Source organism: Barbus barbus (assembly GCF_936440315.1).
Source record: "Barbus barbus genome assembly, chromosome: 6".
Lineage (NCBI taxonomy): Eukaryota > Metazoa > Chordata > Actinopteri > Cypriniformes > Cyprinidae > Barbus > Barbus barbus.
In genome coordinates, this window is record NC_136734.1 from 26,702,893 (window position 1) to 26,730,820 (window position 27,928).

The window sequence follows — 27,928 nt, forward strand, 5'->3', positions numbered from 1 at the left end:
ACTAATAAGCAAAAATGACTTAATAAAAAAAAAAACAATGAAGCACAATTGTTAGTTTATTTTATTACTGAAGAGTGTTGAACCTTCTCCTGTACAGATGTGAATTTACTTTTCCTTCTGCCTGAGGTTTATTCATTACACTTTTTGGTGTGAAAGGGCTTTTACATTTGCTATAAATAGAACTACTTATATTAAAAACAAACAATCAAGCCCTGCTCATATTTAAAAAGTAACATGAAAGTAACGCAAAAGTAACATAACGCATTACTTTCCATAAAAAGTAGCTAAGTAACGTAATTAGTTTCTTTTTTATATTGTAATTCATTACTTTTAAAAGTAACTTTCCCCAACACTGGACATTACAACTTAGTATATTAATTTCAGTCATTACTAACAAACAAATAAGTGAACTGAATAAAAAAGAGCAAGTAATACCACTGCAAATGAATTATCTTAAGTCTGCCTTTAAAAATCCATTAACATAAAGAAAACCCACCCCATAAAACTCTTACAGACTGGGGTGAAAACCCCAGGCTGCAGCCCTCCCCTGTCTTAATCAGTGACAGTAACATGACAGCCAGTACAATTCAGAACACCGCCATTAGCCCTATTATAAGAGAACAGAATAACTTCGAATTTACACAAGTAATAAAGTGGGGTAAAAAAGTATGTATAATCTCTATAACAAGGCAGCAAACATAAATAATTGGATCATGTACACTGAAAACTGTACATTAGTGATACCACGTACGTTTCCTAGCTTACATGAAGAACTGCTAGTAGCCGATTGTCACATGAAGTTCTAGATCAGTAAATCAAAAGTTGAGTCACTCTGTACCCTTATGCCACGTTCATCCCGGGAGAATAAGGAGCGGGAATGGAGCTCAGAAACCGGCCTGCCTCGTCCGGTGAGTGCATTAGTTTGGTCTCGCCGTGTTTCATGACGATCTTCAGAGTAGCTGGATATTGAATAAAAGTCTGCAGACCTGCCTCTTTCAATTCCTTCCATATTGTGCTGAAGGAGCTACGCTTCTTTGCCGTCACGGGAGAGAAGTCAGGGAAAAAGCTCAACATCACACCGTCTCCCACTTTCACAGGACCGCGGTGTCTTGCTTCATTAAGAATCAAATTCCTATCGTTGTAGTGTAACAGTTTGAAGAGAAACATTCGCAATTTGGAGTGATCAGTTGAAGCTCTGGAGTAAACTCGATGCGGGTGTTCGTTCTCGATATCTCTGCCAGCAAGTGATGGGAACCAGATCGGCAGTGACCGGGTCATCCTTCTCAGCCCCTTCAGGTAGTCTCAGCAGGTGGAGATTGCTGCGTCTACTGCGGTCCTGTAGATCAATCACCTGCTGCTCGAGGGCATCCAAACACATAGTGTGTTTGCCGATCACTTTTTTTCTGCTCTCTCTGTTCCCTGATTAAAAAGTCAACTTTAGAGCACATATTCTGGATTGTAGTCAAGTGAGAGGCGAATTCGGTGTGCATTGCTGCTAATTCAGTTTTCAAAATGTCCTCAAATCGCTTTATAGTGATCGCCATGTTGTCTTCCATGTCCGCTTGGCCCGCTGTGGCTGCTGGTTTAGTTTTCTTCTTAACTGGCGAGGATGATGGTGAAAGATAAGCGAGTATCCGACTGTGTGACATCTCTAGCCCAACAACAGCTAATGTGAGTCTTGGCTCATGAAAGCGTCACGTGATCCCCCCAATAACAGTTCAATTATTGCAACAACACTGATGGCAGACTTAAAACTTCATGTCAGTGTAAAACTTTTCTATTCTTTTATACTTTAAACTGTTCTTTCATCCATTATCAGTGTGTTTACTGTTGTCTAATTCTAGTTTACACATCACCAAAACCACATGAAGTCTGCACCCAGAAGTTGAACTTAGATCATACATCATAATTTTTTTTTAAACTCATGTGCCCTCACCCTTGCAATGACATGTCTTTGATGACGTGTTCACTAACGTGAGGGCGGGAAAATAACCTCTTCCCTCCAGCAACCTTGGATATACTTCGTAACAGGGAAGAAACGTTTCCTTGAGAGAAACAAATGCTACTTTAGTTCACCCCAAAACGAAAATTATCAATTTAATTATTATTTACTCAAGTTGTTCCAAACAACAAAGATTTTCTTCAGCTGAACACAAAAGAAGATATTTAGAACCATGTGGTTGGGTGGAGATGTTTTACAGATTTCATCTGGGTCTGCTTTATCATGGTGTTTGTGAATTCCATTCAAATCTCCCTCATTCTGTGTTTTTGTTTTTTGTGTGTGTATATTTTTTAAGGAGACTGATCTCACTGATGAAGATGCAGCTTTCTCTGAGGTCACTCTTCAGTTCATCACTGTCCTCCTCATTCATTTCTATTCTTACAGTAAAGCTTCTAAATCCAATATTCTAGTAGTATTTCTACTTAAAACAATTTTCACCAGCTCAACCAATACTTACACCACTCTTCAAATGTTTGGGTCGATAAGATTTTTTTGGAAAGAAATTCATATTTTTATTTAGCAAAGGTGCATTAAATTGATTAAAAATGAAAATAAAGATAGAATCAAAATATTAAACTGTTTTCAACTTTAATAATAATATATAATGGTTATAGTATATAATCATAATGTTTCTTCCGTACCAAATCATCATATTACAATGATGTCTGAAGGATCATGTGACACTCAAGACTGGAGTAATGGCTGCATTACAGGAATATATTTAATTATCTGCTTTTACTGTATTTCATCAAGTAAATGCAGCCTTGGTGAACATAAGAGACTTCTTTTAAAAGCTTCTTTTTTTTAATCTTATCAACCTCACACATTTGAATGGTAGTGGCTTTTTTCACTACATTATATTCATTGCAAGGTAAAAATGATACAACTAAAATATAACTCCATTAATCCATAATCACACTTGGGCTCGAAAACAAATCAATGCTAATTGGTTTGTAGTTTTCAGTGCATTTTTCTTTTGTGCGTGTGTGTGTGTGTGTGTGTGTGTGTGTTTGTGACACACAAGGACGCAAATTTGCATAATGACACAGGTATGACATGGGTATTACAAGGTGAAGGTGACTTATGAGGACATTGCCCCATGTCCACACTTTTCAAAACGCTTATAAATCATACAGAGGGAGGTTTTTTTTTGGGGGGGGGGGGACAGTTTCCTGTGAGGGCTAATTTTAGGTGTAGGGTAGGTGTAGGGCAATAGCACATACAGTTTGTACAGTATAAAAACCATTACACCTATGGGATGTCCCCACTTTTCAACAAAAACTCATCTTAGGGCCGGTTGGTATAGCCAAAAGTATTATCACAATATTTTTCGTATCATACGATATCAGTATTTATCACAATGTTCATTTGCCATTAATGTGGAGGGAATGCTTTCCACATGAGACCATGAGAATTGGTGTATGCCTAACTTTTTTTTTTTTTCAACTCGACAGAGTAACTAGATTTTAATTTAGGGCCCCATGAAATCCATTTTAGGCCTTGTCATTCACGATAATGTTGTGATTTGTCCCTCAGCCTTCTTCATCTTGCTCGTTTGATGGAAGTTTGAAATCAGAAAGCAGTGACTCAGAGCCAAGATGGCCAGAGGTTCCTCCTGTGCTCAACCAGAATGAGGATCGGAGAAGAAACAAGTACCTGAGAAAAGACTACCTAAAGGTACACACACAAGAATGCACATGTTCTTGGGTTTTCTCACGCTCACATATTTTGTTTGCTCATGTATACTTGCGTATCCCCCTCTCTCTCTCGCGCTACTTGAGATAGCTTGTGTATGTCACAGGGCAACTTGTGTTATACTCCCTGATATTTTGTCTACAGCCTCAGATACCGCAGCCCCAGACTGATTCCTTAATATACTTCAGTCCTTTGTAAATCTTGGAAATTCAAGATGTTTATTATTCAAGACTTTATTCTTTTTGAGGTGCTTTTAAAGGACTCTGCATGACAAGATTAGTGTTGGTTTCTAGTCCTGTCCATATAATATAAAAAAAAATCTTATGATATTTCATACAGTTGGCTGTAATTGTGTTATATACTGAAGAGGGGAAATCCTAGTTTTACATGTGAAGAAAATTATATGCATCTTATTTCACGTACCTTGCTGTTTTCACATTTTTAATTGCTTATAGAATGACAAGATTTGTTTGGATTTCTGCTTAAATTGTAAAAATTGCAGCACAATAGATACAGTAGATAACTTTATTGAATTCATTGTGCATATATTCACAGTGCAGGGTGGAAAACGTGAATCCCTAGGCTAGTGTCCTCAACAAAACATGAATCCTTGTCACTGAGACAAGATTCAAAGTGTTACTCTGGGCCCTATAATGTGCTGTTACAAACGTTTTGAGTGTCACCTGATTCACAGAAACCCCTGGACAATGTTAACATCTCTGTGGACATGTCTGCGGTGCGTTAAATACTATGTAAGTAGATGAAACTAAAGCACACAACACCATGTGTGGAGTGAAAAGACACAGCGGACCAACATCAAAGCCACATCCCAGCAGTTAAGTAGGTTTTGGGCTGCCTCAGGGCCTGAACAGCTTTCTGTCATGACAGATAAACAGTTTATTGGGATAGGCTGCAGGAGTATTGGAAAAGACAATGACTTGAAAGCACACAAGTAGAATAACAACAGCATGACACGAAATTATGCAATCTGGAATGGCCCATTCTGACTTCAGTTTGACTGAGGTGCTTTGGCACAACCTCAACAGAGCCATTCACAGCAGAAAGACATCTTTTATTTTAGCTAACTGAAAGAGTTTAGTGAAAAACAATTGTTCAAAACTCCTGACCTAAAGGCTTGTTTGGCCCACAGTTACAGGAAACATAATAAATTAAGATTATTAAATGCAATGTTCACAGACGTTTTCCATCCTGCACAGTAACTGTTTAAACACAGTGTGTTCAGTAAAGCATGTCAAGAAAACACTCAGAAACACATATCCATATACAGTACCTCCTCCTGAGGGAATTTCCCTTAACTGTCTGTCTCTTTTAAACATGCATTTGTTTTGCACTTCCATGGAACTGTCTGAAGGACAAAAACAGGGACAAGCCCAGTCCGTGCCCAGATGATTCACAATAACATTCTTTCCCAAGTACCTACCTGTGCCTGAGAGGAAGAACGAGAGTCCTTGGATGATTTGATTGGATTGATTTATTAATTTGATACATGTGCATCAGCATTTACTGCTCTGTTCTACTTTTACAGTGTTTTCATACCACTGTCATGTACAGACACTAATGGAGGCATGACATTTAAAAAGAATGTTTGAAATTTGCCACACAATAGAGTTCTTGTATACACCCCGACACACACCTTTTCAACCACTTATTCCATACGCACACATGCAGATCGTCCGGAAAACATTTCTGTGTTTGCCAGTTGATATCTGCATATCTTTTTTGAATGGGGTAATTCGATCTCTATGGCTGTGTGAATTGACCCGGAGCAAAGATACAGGCTTACATACAGGATTATTCGTCATCGGCCCCTGATCCGTGAGATCTTGCGTATGAAGTTAATCTGCATTTTTCTGTAGAATGTGTTTTCCCTACCATCGTTCTGACAAGTGCTGGGTGATGTCAGGCTGATAATTTGATTTATGCTGCTTTTTCCCATGTTTTGTCTATTATATGATGTCTTACTCTCTTCTCAAAAAAAGAGAGAGTTGTATATTCTTTCCTAAATAAAGCCTCTATGTTACAATACCGTTAAACATTCACAGTTAGTAAAAGTTGCTCCACACAAACTCCATCTCTGACAGCAGTGTTAGTTTGGGACACTTATATGGTGCATTTGAAAATGCAACGCGTCAGCTATCATCCCAAATTTGTGATGAATCGTTTTTCAATCTGTTATCAACAGAGAAGAAGTTGTAAGGTCTGTATAGAGCTTTCCTCTACAATAAAAGCTGTAACATTTGAAAGCAAAGCAATTAAAGCAGCCATAAATATTAGTATTGATTGTTTGATTTATTATTATTATTATTATTATTACTATTATTATTGTTAAATACTTGTTATTAAATACTTACAGTGCAATGTTTGTTGTGGCATTCCCTACAAATGGTTGAACAGAAAACACTGAAGAATTGGTTGAAAGGTGTAGTGATTTTGTGATCAGAATTTATGGCAGTACAAAAAGTAAAAAGTACTGATTATTTCAAATAAAACTGACAAACAGAACTGAAGCAAATTATACACTTCTGCTTATGAATGTGTGGTTATCTTGCTAAAGGTACCAGGTTATGACTAGACCAGTTCCAGCCAGATTTAAAGTGGCGACAGAGTTAGTATGTGCGTCAGACAGTCATTGAATGTTTAGTTATCTCTAGACCATCTAGGTTCTCAATGATATATATATGTTGTGTTCGGTGGGGTTTTCAAACAATATGTGGTTGAGAACAACTGCTCTAGACTATTTAATACACTTCTGATGTTAAAAGCTGATAATGTGATGAATATCAGGAATGTAATTCTCTGCCTCCCTGTGTCTCCCATTTCAGTATAAGTGCCAAAGTGCTCGAAGAAACTCTGTTGGCAACGACAATGATTGTGAGGTGAGACTTTGTGCTGTCACTGTGCCAAGATCGCCAAGTTTCTCCTTGCATGAATATAGGCCAGCTGAGAGTCACGCCACCACAGTAGAGCAACTCCACAATTAAAGGGGTCATGAAATGCAGTTTTAGTTCTGTATAATATTTCCCAAGGTCAGTTAATATTTTTTAAACAAAACAAAAGTTTTTTTGCATTTCCATCCTCATTTTCACTTTCTGTGAAAAACACTAAATTTCAAGGGATGTTAGCTCTTGCAGAAACTAAAGTAATAACTTCATTATACCATATCTCACATCGTCCTTCACAGCATGTGTGTTTTGATACTTCAGATGGCTAGATATAGGCCTTATATGTTTGAGCCCAAGTCACATCCTGAGACACTACAGCAATTGGAACAGTCCATTTAGCGTGGTAATTGCTTTTGCTCGCTTATTTGCTTAATTTTTGGCATATAGTTTTAAAGTACTGCTGTTACTGGTTGTATTTTTAAATGCAATGCATGTACACAGGTGATTTTATTAGCAATACTGGTCACACTTTATATTAGGTGGCCTTAACTACTGTGTACTGACATCAAAAAATAAGTACAGTGTACTTATTGTGTTCATATTGTATTGCAAAACACTTGCTGCTATTGAAGTGGAATACGGGTAAGGTTAGGGACAGGTTTGGTGGTATGGGTAGGTTTAAGGGTGGGTTAAGGAGTAAGGGATGGGTCAACAGTGTAATTATAAATTTAATTACAGAGATTAATTGCAGATGTAATTACATATTTTCACGGTGCACACACGAGGAGGACACAGGAACACGCAGACGAGGATGTAACTCAAATAATAATCTTTACTGAACACATCAAGGCAGGCCAAGACATGGCAGGACAAGGCAAGGCTTACAGACAGGAAACACCGGGGAGTAACGAGTAGACCAGACCCCATCAAACCGAATAGACAGGACTATAAATACACAGGTAAATCATAGATAATGAGACCAACACAGCTGGACAAGGATTAACTAATGATCACACTAGACGAGGACAGGAAACAAACCAAATATGGAAACATGAGGCAGGAACATATGACACACACGACAGAGGACTGACACATATAGGTATTTTTAAAAATATAAGTACAATGTAAAAACATGTACACAATAAATGCATTGCATCAAATGATTAATTTAAATGTAAGTACATAGTAGTTAAGGCCACCTAATATAAAGTGGGACTGCAATACTTAAACAATGATACTCTTGGTATCTTAATGACATTAAACGCTGGTTTAATGTTTAAACACTGCAAGATTAAAAATAAATGTACATACCTGCATTGCATCTGATGACGGAATGCTTGGCATTGCTGTATCTTTCAATAAAAGTAAAAAAAGAAAAGAAAAAAAAGGCAGCATATTGAGAATAATTCACAAAACAGTCCATTGCAAATTGTGAAGAACAAACAAAAACTTTATATTTTAGTCACTCAGGCACATTGTTTAAAAAACTTCAGCCATGCATTTCTAATACTCGGATCTATGCAGCAGAGTTTCCAACAGCAGTATCGCTCTTGTGATTGGTGAACAGACATGAGTTGTTCAGAACATACTCCTTAGTTATGTACGTTGATGACACGTTAAGGAGCATGTAGAGGGGATTCTTAAATCTTCTGATTTCAAATCTTGGCATCCTCAGAAAGCTGGGAAGTTAGTTTTGAGTTCTGAAACTTGAAGTATGTTTTCGATGTAGATGAACCTTCTACTGTATATGTGTAAATAAAAAAATATTACACATTATGTGTTAAAGGCATAAAAATAGCAAGGTTGCATGTTTTCCTCAATTTGATTGGTTAAACTCACTTCTCTTCTAAGCTCTCCTTTTGTTCACTTCTTGTAGACTCCTAGATCATAGTTTTAGCTACCCCCTATATGACCAGTTGCAACAAGCATATATAGTTTAACCATTTTCAAATTTCTTAATAACCACTTTTGTTATCACTCTTTTCATGTATTTCATCAAGTATTTATTTCATCCTTCATCAAAGATTTCAACCACAGAAATGTCTGTGTATTTTTCTAGTTATACAAATCTGCTCTTTGTTAGACTGGTTTTTGTAGCCCTGTCTCATTCTGTATAAGTGCTACATTGACAAAGTTCATGAAAGTGTGAAACATCTGTGTAAAACAAACCATCTCAGTCAGAAGAAACTGAATCCATTACCAAATCCAGCACCGTTTCAGAATTGTTTGCGACATTTCCATATTTGTGTTGTTACAGGAGGGAATACGATCTAATGATTTTACCACAACTCTGACTGTCTTTGGCCTGAAACCCAGATCAGGTAAAGTGTTATCCCTACCTTTGCTCTTATCACAAGTTGTTGTTTTTTCGTTTTTTTCATCTTTGTGATGGTATTGCCAAGGCTTGGCAGAGCATTTTCTTTTCAGTGTATTTGAGTGCTGAAAGTTGTATTGATGTGTTAGACAAAACTTTCTTACAACAATTTCTAGCAATCACACTTTAAACGAACAAGCATCATGTCTGATGTCAGCTTTGAAGCTCTTACATTAACAGTATTGTTTCCACAGACATAATATTTTGAGACTGCATTCAAATCTCATGATCTGTGTCTTAATTACCTTTCTTTAACAGGAATTTCTTTGGCAAGATATTGTCTTGAACTTTGTTTTTGTTTTTTATCATTTCTTTTTATTTTCTCATGATGTTGCAGTTCAGTGGAAAGCACAAGGAAGGCCAGTACTTCCTGTCTCACAGAAATACAATAAGAATTTTGCTGCACACAATAGTTAAACCACATGTTTCACAATGTTACCAGTCTCACACATGCGTACCGTTTCATCAGTTATGCCAGTTATATTTTTTAAAATGTTTAATTATCAGCAGAAGGACGTCAACAAGACAAAACATGCTTCTCTGTGTTTGTTGTTCAGGTAACTAGGGCCTCGTAGCAATGTACAATACATATACCAATCAATGTACTAAGTACTGTGAAAAAGGAAGGGAAATGAGAAGAGTCATTGTTTTGGCCTTTTAATGGCCATGTAAGTCTAATGTAATTTCATCCAGTGAATAATTTTCTGACCTGAACAAAAAAGAGCCTGAAAACAAAAGAGGGTAAAGTCAGTATCTGAAGTTATTTCACATGAGAGTGTCTTAATGCATGTTTTAAGTAGGGTGGCAACAACAAATTAATTTAAAAACATTGATTATGGAGCTATTCTAAATTAAATTTCATTATTAATTATTCAGAATTATTGTTTTTCTCTGAAGGACCACCATGGGAGCCCTCAAAACTTAGGGCCAGATTTAGGCCTACTAAACGGGACAAAATAGCACGAGATCGCAATTCCAAAACAGCGACGATGGGCGTGGAAATTTCTGTGGCTGATTTACAGACAACACACAAATTAAAGAACACAGACACAACATCTCATTTCCATAATGACCAACGCAATCTACCAAGCACAATGCAAATTAGCGCATGGATGTTTGGATTCGGAATTTCGGATGTGTTCTTCTGGCAATCCATGTAAATTAATATGTGTGGAAAAAATCCTCTCCCTTTTACCAGTGCTCTCTGTTCGCAATTCACAATTCTGAGAAATAAAGTCAGAACTGCGAGATATAAGCTCACAATTCTGACTTTTCTCAGAAAGGCGAGTTTATATCTGAGCCATCAGTTTATATCTAAACCATCAGTTTATATCTCGCAATTCTGACTTTTTTTTTTTTTTGAGAACATATCAGTCCCCCCTCTGGACTTTAACTCGCAATTGATGAGAAAAAATTTCAGAATTGTGTTACAATAACCTTTTTTTTTTTCAGTGGCCGAAACAGGCTTCCATAAATGCATGTTCAATAATGTCATGCGCAAAAATAACTGTGTCCACGCCTTTTCAGCGCTAATTCTTCACTGCGTGCCAAAAGACGGTTTGTGCTGGCGCAAGCAGTTAGAAAATCTGGTCCATAGTGACCACATTTAAAGAGTGTAAAAATTCAACCGTTTACCAGACTCAAACATCAGGCAGGTTAGTTTGTAAGGGAAAGCTTGCAATGAAGAGGAACATCATAATAATGTTGACTATGTGTCTACTACTCAGCATTCTCCCGTGGAAGTCGTCAAGATCTTAGCTCCACAGACCCAAGCTTCACCATGAGGAGAAAAATGGAGCACCTCAGGGAGGAAATGGAGCAGATCAGACTCTTGCAGCAGGTCAGAATTCCACTGTAACCCATCTGGCATGTCTGACAAAGTATAAGAGAAAATGATTGATTCATATCTCTGGGGTAAGCCAATTGAAGCTAATTAAACACTTCTGTTCTGTTTCTCGGTATGTCAGACCCTGATCATTTTAGTTAGTTCTTTTTAAAATTATTGTTAATGTTGTCAGGGTCCACATGTCACAACAGTGCATTCTTGCTTTCTTTCAACAGTTTTCTATATTACTTGCTCTGTCTCTACTTGTCACTGGGAGCTTTTACCAACAGTGTTATTTCTACTTGAGTCATGGTGTCAGAAAGGGAACATATATTTCAGACAATAAATAGTACCGTGTTATCAGACAGGGCAGGAACAAAAGTTTCTTGTTCAATTCTGAGGAAAGGAATGAAGATTAGGTGTTGAAGTCACTATATACAGATTGAAATCACTTCACATGTGCACTTCACATGAGGAATGCTACTTGTATGGCACACCATTTGAGCTGCTGCCTATGTAGAACTTTCAGTTCGGTTACTTACTGTATAGGGTTCCACTTCAGTTAGGATGCTGCCTTAGACGTTAGTTCCCTATGTAGGCATTAGGCTGCTCAAAGTAAAAAAAATAAATAACTGCATCTATAGGGCACCTATAAACATGCTTTCCATGTAAGAAGTGAGTGCGAGATTCACTGATGCTGAGTGCTTGCTTGTCATTGTTAATGATCTCCAATCATGTCCAATTTCATAATCTCCACCTCAGCTCTGTGCTGTCCTTGGTGCTGAAGGGCAACCCATGTGATAGCCGGGTGATTGTCTCACGACATTTAGCAAATGTGTGTGATGATTCTTGGTTCATGTGACATAACTGTCTATTATTTGGTATCAAATGAAATAAACAGAGTGTTTGTGTGTGTTCGCAGAACCTCGAGTCTAGGCTAAAGGTTTTGTTGCCAGATGATGTGGGTGCTGCTTTGATGGATGGTGTTGTTTTATGCCATCTGGCTAATCACATTCGTCCTCGTTCCGTAGCTAGCATTCATGTACCATCCCCTGCTGTGGTAAGTTTCATTTAATGTTTCATACAGACGCCTTTGGATATCCTTTTAAATCAAATCATATTTTCTGCACTTTAATTGACATTCATTAGTAAATTCAGCATTCCAAACTAGCACATAAATTGAATGTTGTTTTGTGGTTCTGTTTGGTGTTACACTTTGTCCACAATCCCTCTAACAGCCAAAGCTGAGTATGGCCAAGTGTCGGCGGAATGTGGAGAATTTCTTGGATGCTTGTAAAAAGCTTGGAGTGCCACAGGTAGGATCGAGTGTTTCTTCCGTACACAAATGCATGATAATAAATCAGTATCAAATTAATATTTTTCAATAAAATCATCTAGCTTTTTCTTAAAGGAGTAGTTCACCCAAAAAGGAAAATTCTGTCATTAATTACTCACCCTCATGCCATTCCAAACCTGTAAGACCTTCATTCATCTTCGGAACACAAATTAACATATTTTTGATTAAATCTGAGAGCTTTCTGGCCCTGAAAGGTAGTAAGGACATCGTTAAAATAGTTCATGTGATATCAGTGGTGGAGTAATGGCTGCTAATATTACTGCTTTTCCTGTATTTTTTTATCAAATAAATACAGCCTTGGTGAACATAAGAGACTTCTTTCAGAAACATTAATAAATATTACTGACCCCAACCGTTTGAACAGTAGTGTATTATAATGCTGTAATGGCAATTTTATTTATCTTTTTATTATCTTTTTTTTAATGGGGTATTATAGATTTATAATATCTGCCATTGATCTATATTTATGCATACATTTACTTGTGTTTATGAACAGGACAAGTTGTGTTTGCCGCATCACATCCTGGAGGAGCGAGGTCTGGTAAAGGTTGGTGTCACTGTACAGGCACTGCTGGAACTTCCATCATCAAAACCCAACCAACTTTCTACCATGTAGCATCGCTGGATCATGGGACGTCCACTAGCATCCCTTTACCCTGCCTTACCACCTCATCCTCACTCCTCACTCTCAATGCTGATCTTTGACCTACTATGGTGAGGTCATGACCCTTCAACCTTTACAACTGTGGTGAACAGGCTGGGTTCCCCCTACCTCTTATAAGCATCTATGGAGGGGTCTAGACATTTTAAAGCGCCAATATTGTGCCCTATATGTGGGAAACTGTAAATCTTAAAGCCACACATTTCATTCTGAGGGGAAATATCTGTTTCTATTCCACAACTGGCAATGCCGACTCTCCCCTCTCAATGCTGGACACATCCATCTCCTATCATTTGTATCTCCTTCTCATTTGTCTCATGTTGACTCTTCTCTTGGACCGGTGAGCCCCCAGTGGGCGAGCACAGGAGAAAGCCCTGGAGCTATCTGGCTGATTCTGGAGCAGAGGGTAGATGTTATATCAATGTCACTCCAGCCCTCTCCTGTATGAAGTCACTTAGAGCTGTGAAGCATCTTATTACATTCTGATTGTTGTTTCCTGTCTCTTTGAAGAAATAAGTGGGCAGAGACAGATGTGGTATTGATGTGGATGTAATAACCAGACCAGCACTGAGGACATCTGGAAAAGACAGACAAAGGTGTTGGCATAAATGTTGATGTATTGCAGTCAGGTGAGTCATTGGCGGTGCATTAGAAAGTAATCATATCTTTCTGCATACCTGGACGGTTTTAAAAGTGAAGACACTGCTCACGTGCCCACATAAGACAAAGGCTTTTTTGTGTTATTTTACGTACATGCCGGTGTTGCCAAATGCTTGTTTTTCTTGACTCTTTTTCTCACAGGTTGTATTTTAGTGCTTTAGTTCTCACAGCCTGCGCTTGCCAGGAAATCACATCATATAGTTTCACACGTGCCAGTGTAATTGCATTGTGCTAAAATTTAGTATGTTGTGCAGGTCTGGGCATGTACGTAAAGTTTCAGCACTAAAAATAGGTCAATTAAAAACATTTGCAAAACCTAATTATAATTACAAGGTAAGAACAGTCCATTAAGAAAAGATGGGCATTTGATTGTTTGGTTAAATTCATAATCAGCTAAAGACTGGAAAAAACAAATCAGAAGAGTATTTGTAAAATTGAATTATGTTAAGTAAAGGATTGATGTGAAAGCAGTTCATTCACCACAGTAAACTTAGAAGGTTTATAGAAATTTGAAAATTTGTACAAATAGTTTTAATTTGTTTTATCAGGGAATTTATTTATTTACCTTTGTGTACTTTTGTATGTTTTATTTATTTCTTTTGAGTTTTATCAACCTCTGAAATACATTAACTGTATTGTCCAAAAATCAGCAATACTGTTCAGAAATTCTTGACTGTTATATGTTAATTTCCAAACATGGAAATTGGGGCAGCCATCTTAACGGGTTGTAGCTTTGGAATTAGCTTGCAGTCAATTCCTGTATGACTCTGCGTTTACATGCACACCAGAAAGCTGGTTATTGTGAGGAAGCGATTTTTAGAAGATCGGATGCGAAATCAGTGTTCACATTTACATGTCCTGTTTAATGCATCGACTGTGCATGTGGTGCATCAGCAACTACTTTTTCCACACATTTACTTGACTTTATTAGACTCTAGTCAGGATAGCTCCATATTTAATTTTTAACAGGGATGAAAACAAGATTGTGAAGGATTGAACTCTGTGCATTCAATGGGTTGTGTTGTTGTTTGAAGGAATAATTCACCAAAATTAAAATTCGGTCATTAATTACACACCCTCATGTCGTTCCAAACCCGTAAGATCGCTGTTCATCTTCGGAACACAAATTAAGATATTTTTGATGATTTCCAAGAGCTTTCTGTCCCTGCATTGACAGGAACTACGTTCAAGACCAAGAAAGGTAGTAAGGACATTGTTAAAATAGTCCATGTAGCATCAGTGGTTTAACTGTAATTTTTGAAGCTACGGGAATACTTTGCGCACTTAACAACATACTGACTGTTCAGCTGATGAAATGTCTTTCAGACAAAAACTTTTAGGAGTCAAATGCCATAAAACAGTAATAAATGTTGTAAGTTGATAAATTTCAGTGCATGGACAAATTAATCGCAGCTTGATATTTGCACAGAAAGTCCTTTTAATGCTCTCTGCCACTCTCAACACTTTCTATCAATCCCACAATTGAGCGGGTGATTGTGAAGCTTTACTTCCATAGGAATGAGTTGAAAATGCTTGCTCCGCTCTGCACAAGTAGAGGGTGCATGTACTGTAAACGTGAATGCTGTTATGTCCTAAGCCACTTTACGGTGTGCATGTAAGTACTATAGGTTGAACACATACTATTTATGATTATTCACCATGTATTCCTGTGAAAAACACATGTATTTTTGTCTCTCTTATTGCAGTTGTGTATAAGTAACGACTTCCAACACTTGAAAGTTAGACTTCCTCGTGGTGTTTTGAAGAGAAAATGTCGTTCATGGATTTATGCCTTTGAAAAAGTCACAGTATGCTTAACTGGCAGCAGAAGCAGCTGTTGACAACTTTTCTTTGGAAGGAAGTTTTAGCACCCAGATTTACAGTGTTGAGTAATATCTCACTCCTCTATCATGCTCCACACAGCACAGCACACAGGCTACATCTGGTTCAGTGCCAGAGCTTTGTGATGAATGGATAGTTCCACAGGCTTATTGACTCAATCTCAGCCAAGAATGAAAAAGGTTTTCTACAGGTTACAGGTCCTGATAACAATGTTTCTGTTTTAGTTTCACTCACACACCCTCTAATTTAGCTGTTTCTACCCGTTCAGCTTCAATATTTATGACACACCCAATTAGGCATCTGTCACTCATACACTACCACTCTCATCACTTGCAGAACTACTGAAGTAGGTCGCCTGCTACAAGATATAGACTGCATACTGCATGATATTGTTTTATTAATACGCTATAGTACTCAGTATGCAACAGTGATTGAACTGTAGCAGAGATAATCATTGTCATATGACTCAAATTGACCAATGAAATGTTGAAACGGGTTTCATGACACTTATTGCAAAGTAGGAAACAAGCAGACCATACCAAGTTTGCACATTCACTCTGGTCATTGAGAGTATGAGCCATTCTCATGTTTTATTTCTTTCCCCATCAAACTCAGTCTTGGCAAAGCTTTGAAATAATCACTCGTCAGCTCTGATTCTTATTCATGTTGATGAGAAACTGTTCAGTTTGTAAAAAGATGTGTTGATTAAAAAGTAATAGACAGGGGATGTCTCCTACGCAGTGCGTACTGTATGTAAAAAAGTTTTTGTATGACAACTGGAGTGCATGTCTGGATCATACCATTATTCATGTACATAATCTGTGTTTCAACACATTAGAATGTTTCCTAAAAGGAAACCAGCCAAAACATTTCAAAATGCTAAAATAAACTGACCTTTTACAGTGTTTTGTTGTGTCCCGATCATTTGCTTTCTGCTTCACTGCAGGAACATAACTTAATAATAATATCTGACTCCCTCTAAGTGTCAAACTATAATAAGCAGTGCTTAATATTATCAACAAGCAAAGATGTGTGATATGAGATGTGACCACTCGACATCTGCTACATTATTCATGTACTCTCAATTCATTTCCAAGGAAAGTTGTTGTCTCTTTTCCAGAGAATCACCCAAGCCGGGGAGTCAGGAAGGACGGGTTGTGCTCTCTCAAGTTACTTGTGAACAAAAAAATGAACAGACGCTATTAACTTGTTTGCAGGTCAAATCAGTGTAGCTGAATAACTTAAATGAGTCATTCAAATCCCTGTCCAATACAATTTGTATTTATGAGAGAGATGTGTTTATGGGATATGAACCCATTTACTTAAGTAAAAGTAGCATTTTAACAGTCATAAGAAAGTTTGTTACTGCAAGCTAATGTTACTTGTTCAATTTATGCCATCAGATATTTGAGATCATTCTACATGTTTACTGTGTATTAAGTATTATTTTGCATTAATGAAAGGGGAGCAAAATAGAGAGAGACGCATGTTTCATGGTCTATCGTCCGTTAATAAACGCTATAAACTTGCTGTCATCTATAGCCTATACATTTTAGAAGCTGTGCAACTCATGATCTGATTAATTTCTCATCAAAAAAAGTAATTGCAAACAATCATGTTTTCCATCGGCATAAAACCCGGAGGGAATATTTTAAGCTGTAAACAAATGTTTATACTTGTGAGAGCTGAAAGACTCAGAGCGCATAGTCAACATTAACATTCCTCTTGCAAACAGATTTGTAATTGACTATTTCAGTGAATAAACAGAGTAAACCAGAGTAAACACTGATTCACAAAGCGTGACACACACAGGACGCTGGAATAACACGACTGATTTATAACAACAAATCTTTTCAAACAGCTCTCGAGCGATCAGATAAACCGTTCACACCAAATGACAAACCCACAAGTATTTTAATTAAGACTTTCAATGGAATTAATTAACTTGGCAATGCTGTATGTAGCCTATACTAGAAAAATATTGTAACTATATACTAGGTAGGCAGTCTCTCTCTCTCTCTCTCTCTCTCTCTCTCTCTCTCTCACACACACACACACACACACACACACACACACACACACACTGAGTCACACGAGGGTGCTGTATCCAACAAAATCCGAGAACGTTAAACCAAGTTCATTCAGACCATCCAAAAGCAACTCATACCATCAGGATCTTTCTATTAGAGAACAGTGATAGTGAGTATACTTGTCTACTCTGTTCTTTTTTGCTGTAGTAGCTTTTTTATCTTCATCATATGTGGATATTTTGTCTTCCTTCTTTCTCAGCACATCTTCAGATCTTCTTTATGTAAATAGTTTGAATTAAGGTTAACCGAGTGGCATTTACTGAATCCACTCTATAATTCTGTGTAGTTGTTTTGTGTGTGCAGATATCAACATTTATTTATCACAATAACAGTTTTTATTATAGCACAATAAGGCAGATATGTTATAATGTATATATAATATATTCAAAACAAGAGCTCCTAAAAAGAATACAAACAGGACATACTATGATGAAATTTGGGTCATTATATATTATACATATATAAAAATATATAAATGTGATAAAGCTTGATATTGAATATCTAAATAATTTTCTATACAAAGATTTAATGCCGTAAACAGTTTAAACAATGAAAATGTAATATTTGTGTATTTGTAATATATTAAAAATAAAAATATATTCTGTTGATGTAACATCATTAGATTCTGGCAAAAAATAAATTTAAAAAATCAACATTTGTTTTGAAGAGCAAAAGCAAAAAGAGGCAAAAGCCTCTATGCTCCTGTGTTTAGGTTCAGTAATTTAACTCTAATGGCAATGTATAGGTCTTTTTCTATGCAATTATAGTGAAATAACTGAACATAAATATAGGAGCCTGATAAAAATGCTCATTTTAGAAAAAAAATTCAGACGGCATTTAGAGGCTGAACTCTTCATATGTTCCTTTTTATGCTGAATTTATAATACGCTATTTGTAATATGTGTATAAAATTAGATTTGAGAATGTGTTAAAGGGATTGTTCACCGAATCATTTATTCACCCTAATGTTGTTCCAAACCTGTATGAATTTCTTTCTTGCGTGCAACATTAAAGATGTTTATTTGAAATTATTCTTTTTCTGTCCATCTAATGGAAGTTAATAGACACCGAACTGTTCAGTAACCAAAATTTTTCAAAATAACTTCTTTCATGCTCTGAGTAAATAATGACAGGATATTCATTTTTGGATGAACTGTCTCTTTAAGGCAACGAACTAATGAAATACACAGTGATGCAGAATGGCTGTTTTAAAGTTAAGATGCGAAAGAGCTGACATGATACTAAGCAGGCTATAGCAAACCAATCTAGGGAAATAAAGGAGCCACACCTCATGTGTGAGAGTTTAATGTGTGAGAGCAGTTGCTTGTTTTCCAACCACACTAGTAAAAAAGTTTGGCAACAGTGTGGGTGACAATGCACTATTTTATCATGATTTTATATTATTGCCACATTACATCAACCTAAAGGTAGCAAAAACAAGTGTGAAGAGAGACAATGTTGTAATGTGAATGTTTAATGCTTTATTCCTCTCTAGACACTGATGATAATCCTTCAGAAGAACATGTTGCTGCTGAAAAAGTTTCCTGCATGGCTCTCTGCATTGGCTTTGCTTTTGCTGACTCAGGAGCCTGTCTCTACATCAGAGGTCATGGCCTGTGGAGTTGCGGGTAAGCTTCCTGGCTGATTCCACTTAAATGATAAAAAAAAACATGGCTCAATTCCAGACTTCTGCTCATTCTGTAGAGCGCAAAGAGAGTCAAACAGGAGCTCTAATAGAACGGCTTAATACAACCCTCTTTAAAAGGTTCCATATAATGAACCAGCTTTCATTAAGTGCTATAAACAATCTTTTACTAATAGTTTATTTTAATTAATATCTGTTTTATGTCTTTTAACTCTTTCTTTACCTGGTCTTTTTGTATCCTCATTTAAAAAAAAAAAAAAAAAGTCTATACGGTTGTTTATCAACATGAGAAATTGTAGTAAAAATGACTGAACAGTTAGTTAGATTAATAAATGATCATTGACAGTGAACATGAATAAATACACAAAGAAATAAAACAAAATATAAACAATGAAGGCCAAGTTCCAGTGAAATATCTTCACAGTCATCTATGATGTCTTGATGTCTAATGTCTGTATTTTGGTAACTGAGTGGCAGTTTCTCTCTGCAGATTATGAGGTTGTGGGATGTGACAGCATCTGTCTGAGTAGAGCGTTACATATGAGTATAGAGTCACAGTGTGTCTCTTTCATTTGTTTAAGTAAAAGCAATTCCGTTTATGAAGCATAAAATGGGCCGTATGTCCATTCACAATGCAAAATGCAAAAACTAATGGGATGTTCTTGTGACTGGACATGTTTATGCATAAACTAATGTAATAATTTTAAACTTGATAAGAATATGGATCATAAATTCAAAATCTCTGTCACTAACTTGCCTAGTGGAGAAGAGGAAAGAAGTATCCTCAAATAAGTTTGGTAATAGCTGATAACTAAATAAATAAAAGAAAGCAAGAAAGCGCCGTAAACTCATACCAAGCAAATTGTTAACCTATTTTTTTATATTGTCTATATTGTCTTTAACATTTGTGACTCCGTTTCCTTGATTTCTTAACTTAATGACCAGACAGGGATGCCTTAGCATGACTTTGTGTCGCAGATCACTAATAATTTGGTTGAGTTCACTGGATTTCACAGCTGTTGCCCGCACACAAAAACAGCTTGACTCGTGGGAATAAATGGAGTTTAGAATTCAAACTGGATGTTTGTTGCAGGTGCTTGGTCTGTCTTCAAGCCAAGAGTTGTTAGTGCAGTCAGCATTGTTCATAGACATACAGTGTTTTTTTTCCCCACAGTGGATCCACCTGTCAATATTGCGATAACAGACCCTGGCTTCCTGGGTTACCTCAGTATCCACTGGACTCGGCCACCTGGCCTTCAGAACCTTACAGGCTGCACAGTACGATACCAACTCAGATACTATGACACCTATGAGGAACGATGGAGGGTAAGAATCCTCGAGAACTCCCAGAACACGCCACACACAGGCATTTATACATGTTAGTGTATTTTTTACTTCAAGCATGCCACACATTAAATGTTTTAAAATAACTATGCTATGAAGAATTCTAACTTAATTTTTGGTCATTTCTCTGAAATTGTTCTGGCACCACTTGAGCATCTTCAAAACATAAGCAGATTTTCATGCCTTATGTATACTGATATTATACCGTTATTCTTACAAACGTAGTGATTTATGACACAAAATGTCCCTCTTTTTGTGTTGTACAGAGTGTTCGAACTGTCAAGCTGACTTATGCTGCTCAGTTTGATCTTGAGAAACCAGTCATGGTGAGAATACTCACTATGCTGAAGTGTGCCTGTACCAATGGGACAGAGGTCCAAGGGGAGGAGAAAGAGTGGGTCTACACACCTGAACCTACAGGTAAAGATTCAAAACCTATTCCACCCCACTGAAGCGAGCAAGAGCAAAGATCAACCATACATAGTGAATTCTGATGGCACGGAATCTAACTGAAGCCCTAATTTATTCCTTACATTATTTGCTTCCTTTAAACATGCACTCAGTAACTTAATCACAATCATTTTACCTCTAAAAATGGTTACTTCTGAAAAACATTTTAAAAACAACCACTCAGTATGTGAAGACTCTTCATGGTACGTAGTAATAAATAGAGCCTTTTTTCACAAATAGCAGATCATTTCATTGTGTTTGGAGATTACTCTGTGTTTCCTGTTATTGATACTTTTGCTGGGAAAAAATATTCATGGCTAGTGGGAAATAGAGCATTTCTGCAATTGTGTTGGTAACTAAAAACATGTGCTTTTTTGCAAGTATTGGATTGTAAGCTCCACATAATTAAAATATCAAATTAGGGAGAAAAACGTCAGACAGACTGCACAGGAAGACTCAACAAATATCAGCAAGGCCATGCAAACATACTGCATTTGCTTAATGCTGCATTCACGCCATGTCATAATTACTGTAATTTCAAGATGACAAAAATGGCTTTTTACTTGGACCCTTGGACTCGGAACTTTGGCACAATGCCTATAGCGCCTAAAGGATCTGATGTTGTCAGGTGGTACAAATTGTAGCTCTCAGAAAATTCACTAGTTGTAATTATGAGTTCTGCGAGGACGTGAATGCTTTTTACAAGTTGGTATCTCATAATCACGATAATACAATATGGCCTGAAAGCACCTTAATGCTGCATTCATGTCGTACTGTAATTTCAAGATGAGCACACATTCTACTTGGATTCGGAACTATCGCACTATCAATACCTATATAGGGCCTAATGAATCTGAGGTGGTCAGGTGGTACCGTTTTGTGGCTCTTTAATGTGTCATGAGTCATGACGGATCGATGTAGTGCCTCAGTTCAAGTGGAATGTGAACTGATCATCTCTTCCTCTTTACTAGTTATAGCATGAAGTACATATGTATGAGTATGACTATCAAAATGTATCTTGTTTCAACCGTGTAAATACGTCAATACTGTTGGAGAAAGTGTTATGGCTCACTTGGATCACGTGTCCCTTAATAACCAATCATATTACAGCATTGCCGTCATTCAATTTCAGTCAGAATTTTATGACACTCAATCGTCATTTAAAGGAATGAGAAGTGTTGTAAGCTGAATCCCACCTGTCACAAGAAGTCAGTGACTTCTCTTATAAAACAGCATGTTTTTGTGGTAAACTCTAAAAATAGTTCAATTCAAAAGTATTGGTTAGTGTAAAACATGTTGAAGATTAGCAGGCTGTCGATTCATTAAATTACAAGCCGTTTCCTCTAAAAAGCTGTTTATTCGGCGTAGTTAAGCCTCTCCTCCACTGACATCCATTCAATCAAAACAGTCTCTGGTCTCCTAGGGTAAGCGTTAGCATTAGCCATTATGCTTTTTTTGGCTAAATGTTGCAGACTCACCTTGTAGTGGCTTTGGTCTGGTTTGTCGGACAGAAATGGCAGATACAGTGTTATGATTGGTCAGGTTGCCTGTCAATCACATTTCCTGCAAAGGGCCAATTCTCTGGACATTTAAATATAAGTGGATTATTTAAATATAAGTAATTGCATGAAAATGTATCCACATGCACTGGCATACTGTAGGCTACGCAAATATTTTCCACTTATCTGCTTCCAGCCTTTTCAATCTAAAGTATATTGCATAAGCGAAATACCAAAAGAAACATGAAAAATAGGAACATGCTCGTTTAAACACACCCATCTGGGATGTATTGCACAAATATTTTCATAATATTAATGTCCTGTTTTCAAGGAAAGTGCTTTTGAGGAGTGGACCAGCTGTTGCATGATCAGCTCTCATTATAGGCCTAACTGTCTGTTGGATTACATGTTACCTTAAATATGAAAATAACTGCAAATTTAATTGATTGATCTTGAGGATTAGCCTATTGTCATTTAATGTAATGATTGTTATCACCTGTTAAAATAAACATGTTATCACCTGTCTCAGGTATGGCTGGATCACGAATAAGAGATTTTCACTGTGTCTTCTATGGGAAGGAGTATATGGAATGCACCTGGGAGTCAGGACCCCTCCAACCTCCAAATTCACAGCACTACCTCTATTACTGGTGAGCACGTCCATGTGAAATGCTGATTACAAACACCATTAAAACATTCCAGATGCTTTCACAGATGTATTACGGCTTTTTCACTGTCTGTGCCTCAGGGGGTGCAGAGGACAGGTTGAAGCAGAATGACAGAACACTCTTAAATCTCTTACTGAGTAACCTTATAGAGTTCAATATTCAAATTCAAGCTTCAGCTGTTTTATCTGTTCCATTGAAAAAGGCACGCTATGCTCACTAGAGTACTCAGTACACAAGTCTGTTTTTGGCAAAGTTTAACATGAGCCAGTTTGGTTGGTGGTCATGGCTGAAACACTAGGATCTGATCACTGCATTCCACTGCACTACAGGTCAAGACAGGACTGCTTAGCTGGAACGATCAAGTGTCTAGTTTTTTCTGTAAATGTATGTAGAAGGTCAACAGAATCTTCAATTTGATGTTAAAATACGATTTAAAACTCAAACATCAGTTCATACTCTGAATATAGACATAATTTCTCTCTAAGGTCAATCGCATGCGATGTAATTTTCTTTCCTATGAAATCTAATGATGCACATAGAATAAAACAAATCAGTTTTATGTTGATATTCCACATTTTTAATAATAAAATAAGTACACTTAAAGACTCAGCTTGAAGAGTAAATGTATATCTGTTCTTCCAGGCACAGGGAAATGGATGAAACAAAGGAATGTCCAGAATACATCATATTATCTGAGGGTCGAAGGGGATGCCGGTTTCCTCGAGAATCCCTCTTGGAGTTCTCTAAGTTTAATTTATGTGTAAATGGATCCTCTCCAGCAGGAAGTCTGAAAATGGCCTACTTCTCTATTGAGGTCCAAAACCATGGTAACTACAGACTGCTTTATATCTGACAGAACAGACTTAACAATGAGTCTATACTGCAAAATCAGCTAATTATTGACATATAGTCTGACTCGGAAGTACAAAATACATTCCTCATTTTCTTCTCATTTCTCTTGCAGTAAAACCAGCAGTGGTCTCCTCTGTGCATGTCTCAGAGATTGATGGAGAGCTGAAGTTAGATTGGTCACCACCTAGTGGTCAGGTACCGGAACACTGCTTGGAATATGAGGTGGAGAGCAGCACTACGATGGAAAATGGCAAAGAAACGCAGGTATTTTCATTGTTCTGTTTTTCTTTCTTCTATCCAGTGCAATAAGATGTTTAAAATCATCAATAAATAGTAGTAAAAATAAAAATCACAGTAAAAATAAGCATTATCCTCAGCTCTACTTTTCAGGTTTTTGTGGTTGTTGCTGCATATTTCAGTGGTCTCACATTTTAAACATGCAGTTCAGATTATAGAGTACTCATGGGCTGATAAGAATCTGACATATTAGATCAGGGAAACATCCGAAATGCCTTCAGGAGAGGGACGGAGGAACACTGATGACAAGACTCTCAAAGTCTTTTTATAGCTTTGTAACATCCAGTAATTTGTAAACAATACTTGTCGATATGAACAACTGCCATTCACTTGCATTTCATTCTAAATCTTGGCATGCACTGTCAAACCAAGATTTGATTTAGCTAGTCTGCCAATACAAACAGCAAAAAAGAGCCAAGAATCCAGTCTGTCAAAAGCATTCATGAGGTCTTTTTTCCCCTTCAGGAAAAGATGGTTCTTCAGAATTTAGAGGACACATCTTATGGCATCCCGAGAGAGGCGAAAAGTCAGAAAACCTGCTTTCGAATCAGGTCAAAGGTGAACATGTACTGCGCTGATGGAGGATTTTGGAGTGACTGGAGCCAAAAAAAGTGTACAGGTTAGACCTATTGATTTAAGAGTGTTCTGTCATTCTGATTTTGTGAAACTTTTATAATTGACGTGTTTATGAAGATTTAAAGATAGCGGTTGTGTTTAATGTGCTTTTTTTAGCTCTTGAAAATATTTATGTTTAACACATCCAAAGATGTTAGAACATCAGAAATGATCCGTAGATTGTAAATAGTCCTTTCCATTTTAAACGTCTAATGTTAGATTGATCATTCATGTCTTTTTCCTCCTGTCACCATCAGAAGATAAGGAAACTCAATACATCCCAAAATGGACATATCTCAGTCTGGTGGGCCTGGTGGTCATTGGCATTGCTGGAGTCATCATCCTCTGTCTTTCATTATGGATATTAAAGAAGATGTAAGTATATGGCCAAATTATTTATTAATAAATGAACAAACAAACAGATGCACTTACATATTCTTTGATAGGTTAATTCTTCATTGATTTTACATTGACTCTAAAACATTTCTATTTCCACAGTTGCATAAAAAAGATCAACAAAAAGGATGCCCTTTATACTTTATACAAGGATAAGGTCAACAAAACCATGCCCACTATCCTCAGCCCCATTTTCAAGTGATGCTCCCTATTACCGGCTATGCTGAATTACCGTTTAGCAGTTCTAGACTGCAGTAAAAGCACACTACTCGGAGAATCAAACATGTGAAGTGAGGCTTCAACACCCTTAAAGTGATAGCTGATAGAACCAATAGTCTTGTGGAATAGGTATGTGGAGACCTAAACGAACCACAGCACTGACCCGAATCTATGAACCACTTTGGTTTCCAAAACACTGTATTACTATGTGATGTGTTTACACACATATCATGTGTTACTTAAAGTTACTCAAAGATTTTTCAAATACCAATGATCTTGCCAATTTAGCCAATTATTTTTCAAATGCCAATGATCTTGCCAATGATTTTTCAAATGCCTATCATCTTGATATTTTAGCTAATGATTTTTCAAATTCCAATGATCTTGCCAATTTAACCAATGATTTTTCAAATGCGAGTGATCTTGTCAGTTTCATTTTCCTATCAGCTTTTTTGCTGTTTCGCTTTGATGTATGGCTCTTTCAGTATTTGATTTTATTTTACTCCTGATTACATAATGAAGAAATCAGGAGTAAAGAGTATTCATACACTTTGGAAAAAAGTGCAAACTTTTATATACATTATTAAAATCTAATTTTCTTGAATTTATATTCTGTTTGTGTAAGTTTTTACAACAGATGCAATCAGCAAGAAGTCTGTAAAACACCCACAACCCACCACTACAGTGTGCACAGATATGCAGTTACAGAACATATTGCCATTCTTGTTCAATTCCTAATCAGAACATCAAAGCCCTTCCTGTTGATCATCATCACTTCCTTTGCTGACTAAGCCTGGTGAGTATGTATGGTGACTGGAATGGTGATGATCAAACAGTATAGTACAAATGATGCACTGCATTACCTCCAAGAAACAGTGAGTCATTTTATTTATAGAATTATTGCTCATTCAACAAGCATTGTTGTTTTGGCAATGCTCAACATTCACATGTCATGAAACCACAGTTCTTTAATAGTAAACCAACTTACCGATTTAATATTGATGGATCCTAGTGTGGTATCCACACCCTACTTGCTTGACACAACTTGCCTTGACACAACTTGACATAACTTTAAGAAGTTATTAAAGGGATAGTTTTCCCAAAAGTGAAAATGCTGTCAGCATTTACTCACCTTAATCATGTCAATACAAACCTATATATCTATTCCTCTGTGAAACAAAACAGAAAATGTTTGAATTTATTTATTTTTTTTTCTTTCAGTCATATTGTTTTCGGTCCTGTTAACTTTCATATATGGACAAAAAAGATGAAAGTTTCTTAAATAACTTATTTTGTGATTTGCACTTTTTGTGTTTTGTCAGAAAGCCTATTGTTTGCTGACCAGTGTGTAGCAGATCTTTATTTGAGCATGTCTAATTCATTGACTGAATTAGGTATTTTCATTCTTGAATATTTCATTTGCACCATTTGTGATCTGTTGTATTGTAAAAAAATAAAATAAAAATGAAAAAATTTAAATGAATGAATTTTGTAATACTGAATTAAACATGAAAAGACTGAAGTAGTATTTTCTTATAAAACATACTTGTTTTATTTACAATTTCAAAAACCTTTCTTTACTGTGTACAGCAATATATAATAAATAACTCTTTGTTAGAGTATTTCCATGTTGAATTCAAGTTGGGCCACTTATTGATATATCAAAAATGCTTTAATTATCCCAAATTCATCCTAATATTGTATCAAATGTTTAAATTGTGAAATTGTACATTTGTATAAATAAATAAATCTCGTACAATAGTCTATTTGTGTTACTATAACCCAAGCAAGTATATGGTCATTGAATTCATCTTGTAAGAAGCCCGCCTGGAACTTAACATAACTAAAGGTTTGTGTTTGTACTGTAGTTAACAGTCATATTTGCTTTAAGGATAGAATGTAAATTGGCTGACTGCAGTGACCATTATCAGTGAAGTAGTAAAGCACACCCTCATCATTGAAACACCAAACAAATAAAGATGATTAATACTCTTATCCTCTATTCAACAATCTCATGATATCAACCTTGATAATAGTATTCACTGGAATAAGGAAAATGAACCAAGTCATTTCCAAGGAAAGCTGCACATCAACCTTGACCACCAGCAACCATGACAGTGACACATATGTGGCCATTCATCAGAAAATGAAAGACAAAAACATCAGTGGAATTGTGACTCAAAATAAGTCGAAGGTGAGTCATCCAATGTGAATACCACATTACACTCACCACGTATGATTTGATTCATGAGCTCATCAATAAAAATGAATGCAGACTAGATTGCTGAAGATGATACATGCACCTGCAATATCCTGTAGTGGAGGTACTTCCAGAATGCCATATCCCAAACACTGCAAGACACACAGCTTATGAAGAACCTCAATGATGCCATTTTCTACTACGGCATCTCCCAAGAGTCACACAATCAAACTCTGAGAGTTGTTCAATAAATTAAAGAATATCTATAACTATCTATCACTATCAAACACAATTGTGAATTCTACAAGCAAAAATGTTTAGGTCTATCTCCTCT

The 27,928-nt window shown here is 36.7% G+C and overlaps 2 protein-coding genes across 3 annotated transcripts in view; both read left to right on the plus strand.

Moving 5' to 3' along the window:
* Positions 1–16,225, plus strand: part of LOC306871609 (leucine-rich repeat and calponin homology domain-containing protein 2-like) — a 66,878-nt gene extending 50,653 nt beyond the window's left edge. For both annotated transcript variants that reach the window (XM_079419675.1, XM_079419674.1), the window contains exons 14-20: positions 3,539–3,679; positions 6,541–6,594; positions 8,858–8,921; positions 10,702–10,814; positions 11,722–11,859; positions 12,038–12,115; positions 12,653–16,225. In XM_079419675.1, coding sequence (XP_079275801.1) covers positions 3,539–3,679; positions 6,541–6,594; positions 8,858–8,921; positions 10,702–10,814; positions 11,722–11,859; positions 12,038–12,115; positions 12,653–12,772 — 708 coding nt within the window. In that variant the 3' untranslated portion in view covers positions 12,773–16,225. The remainder of the gene's footprint in view (positions 1–3,538; positions 3,680–6,540; positions 6,595–8,857; positions 8,922–10,701; positions 10,815–11,721; positions 11,860–12,037; positions 12,116–12,652) is intronic.
* A 1,164-nt stretch (positions 16,226–17,389) lies between these two features.
* LOC306871831 (interleukin-13 receptor subunit alpha-2-like) lies at positions 17,390–27,151 on the plus strand. Its single transcript, XM_079420013.1, has 10 exons — positions 17,390–17,518; positions 18,905–19,037; positions 20,229–20,380; positions 20,665–20,818; positions 22,877–22,997; positions 23,658–23,842; positions 23,980–24,131; positions 24,630–24,783; positions 25,037–25,154; positions 25,278–27,151. The coding sequence occupies exons 2-10, from the start codon at positions 18,911–18,913 to the stop codon at positions 25,375–25,377; spliced, it is 1,263 nt and encodes a 420-aa protein (XP_079276139.1). The 5' UTR covers positions 17,390–17,518; positions 18,905–18,910; the 3' UTR covers positions 25,378–27,151.
* The last annotated feature ends 777 nt before the right edge of the window (positions 27,152–27,928 follow it).

Excerpts from the sequence above, each read along its gene's own strand:
- LOC306871831 (XM_079420013.1), top strand. The coding sequence starts at position 18,911 with ATGATAATCCTTCAGAAGAACATGTTGCTGCTGAAAAAGTTTCCTGCA. Across the intron at positions 24,132-24,629 it reads AAAATGGCAAAGAAACGCAG|GAAAAGATGGTTCTTCAGAA; the intron begins GTATTTTCATTG and ends TTTCCCCTTCAG. Across the intron at positions 25,155-25,277 it reads TTATGGATATTAAAGAAGAT|TTGCATAAAAAAGATCAACA; the intron begins GTAAGTATATGG and ends CTATTTCCACAG.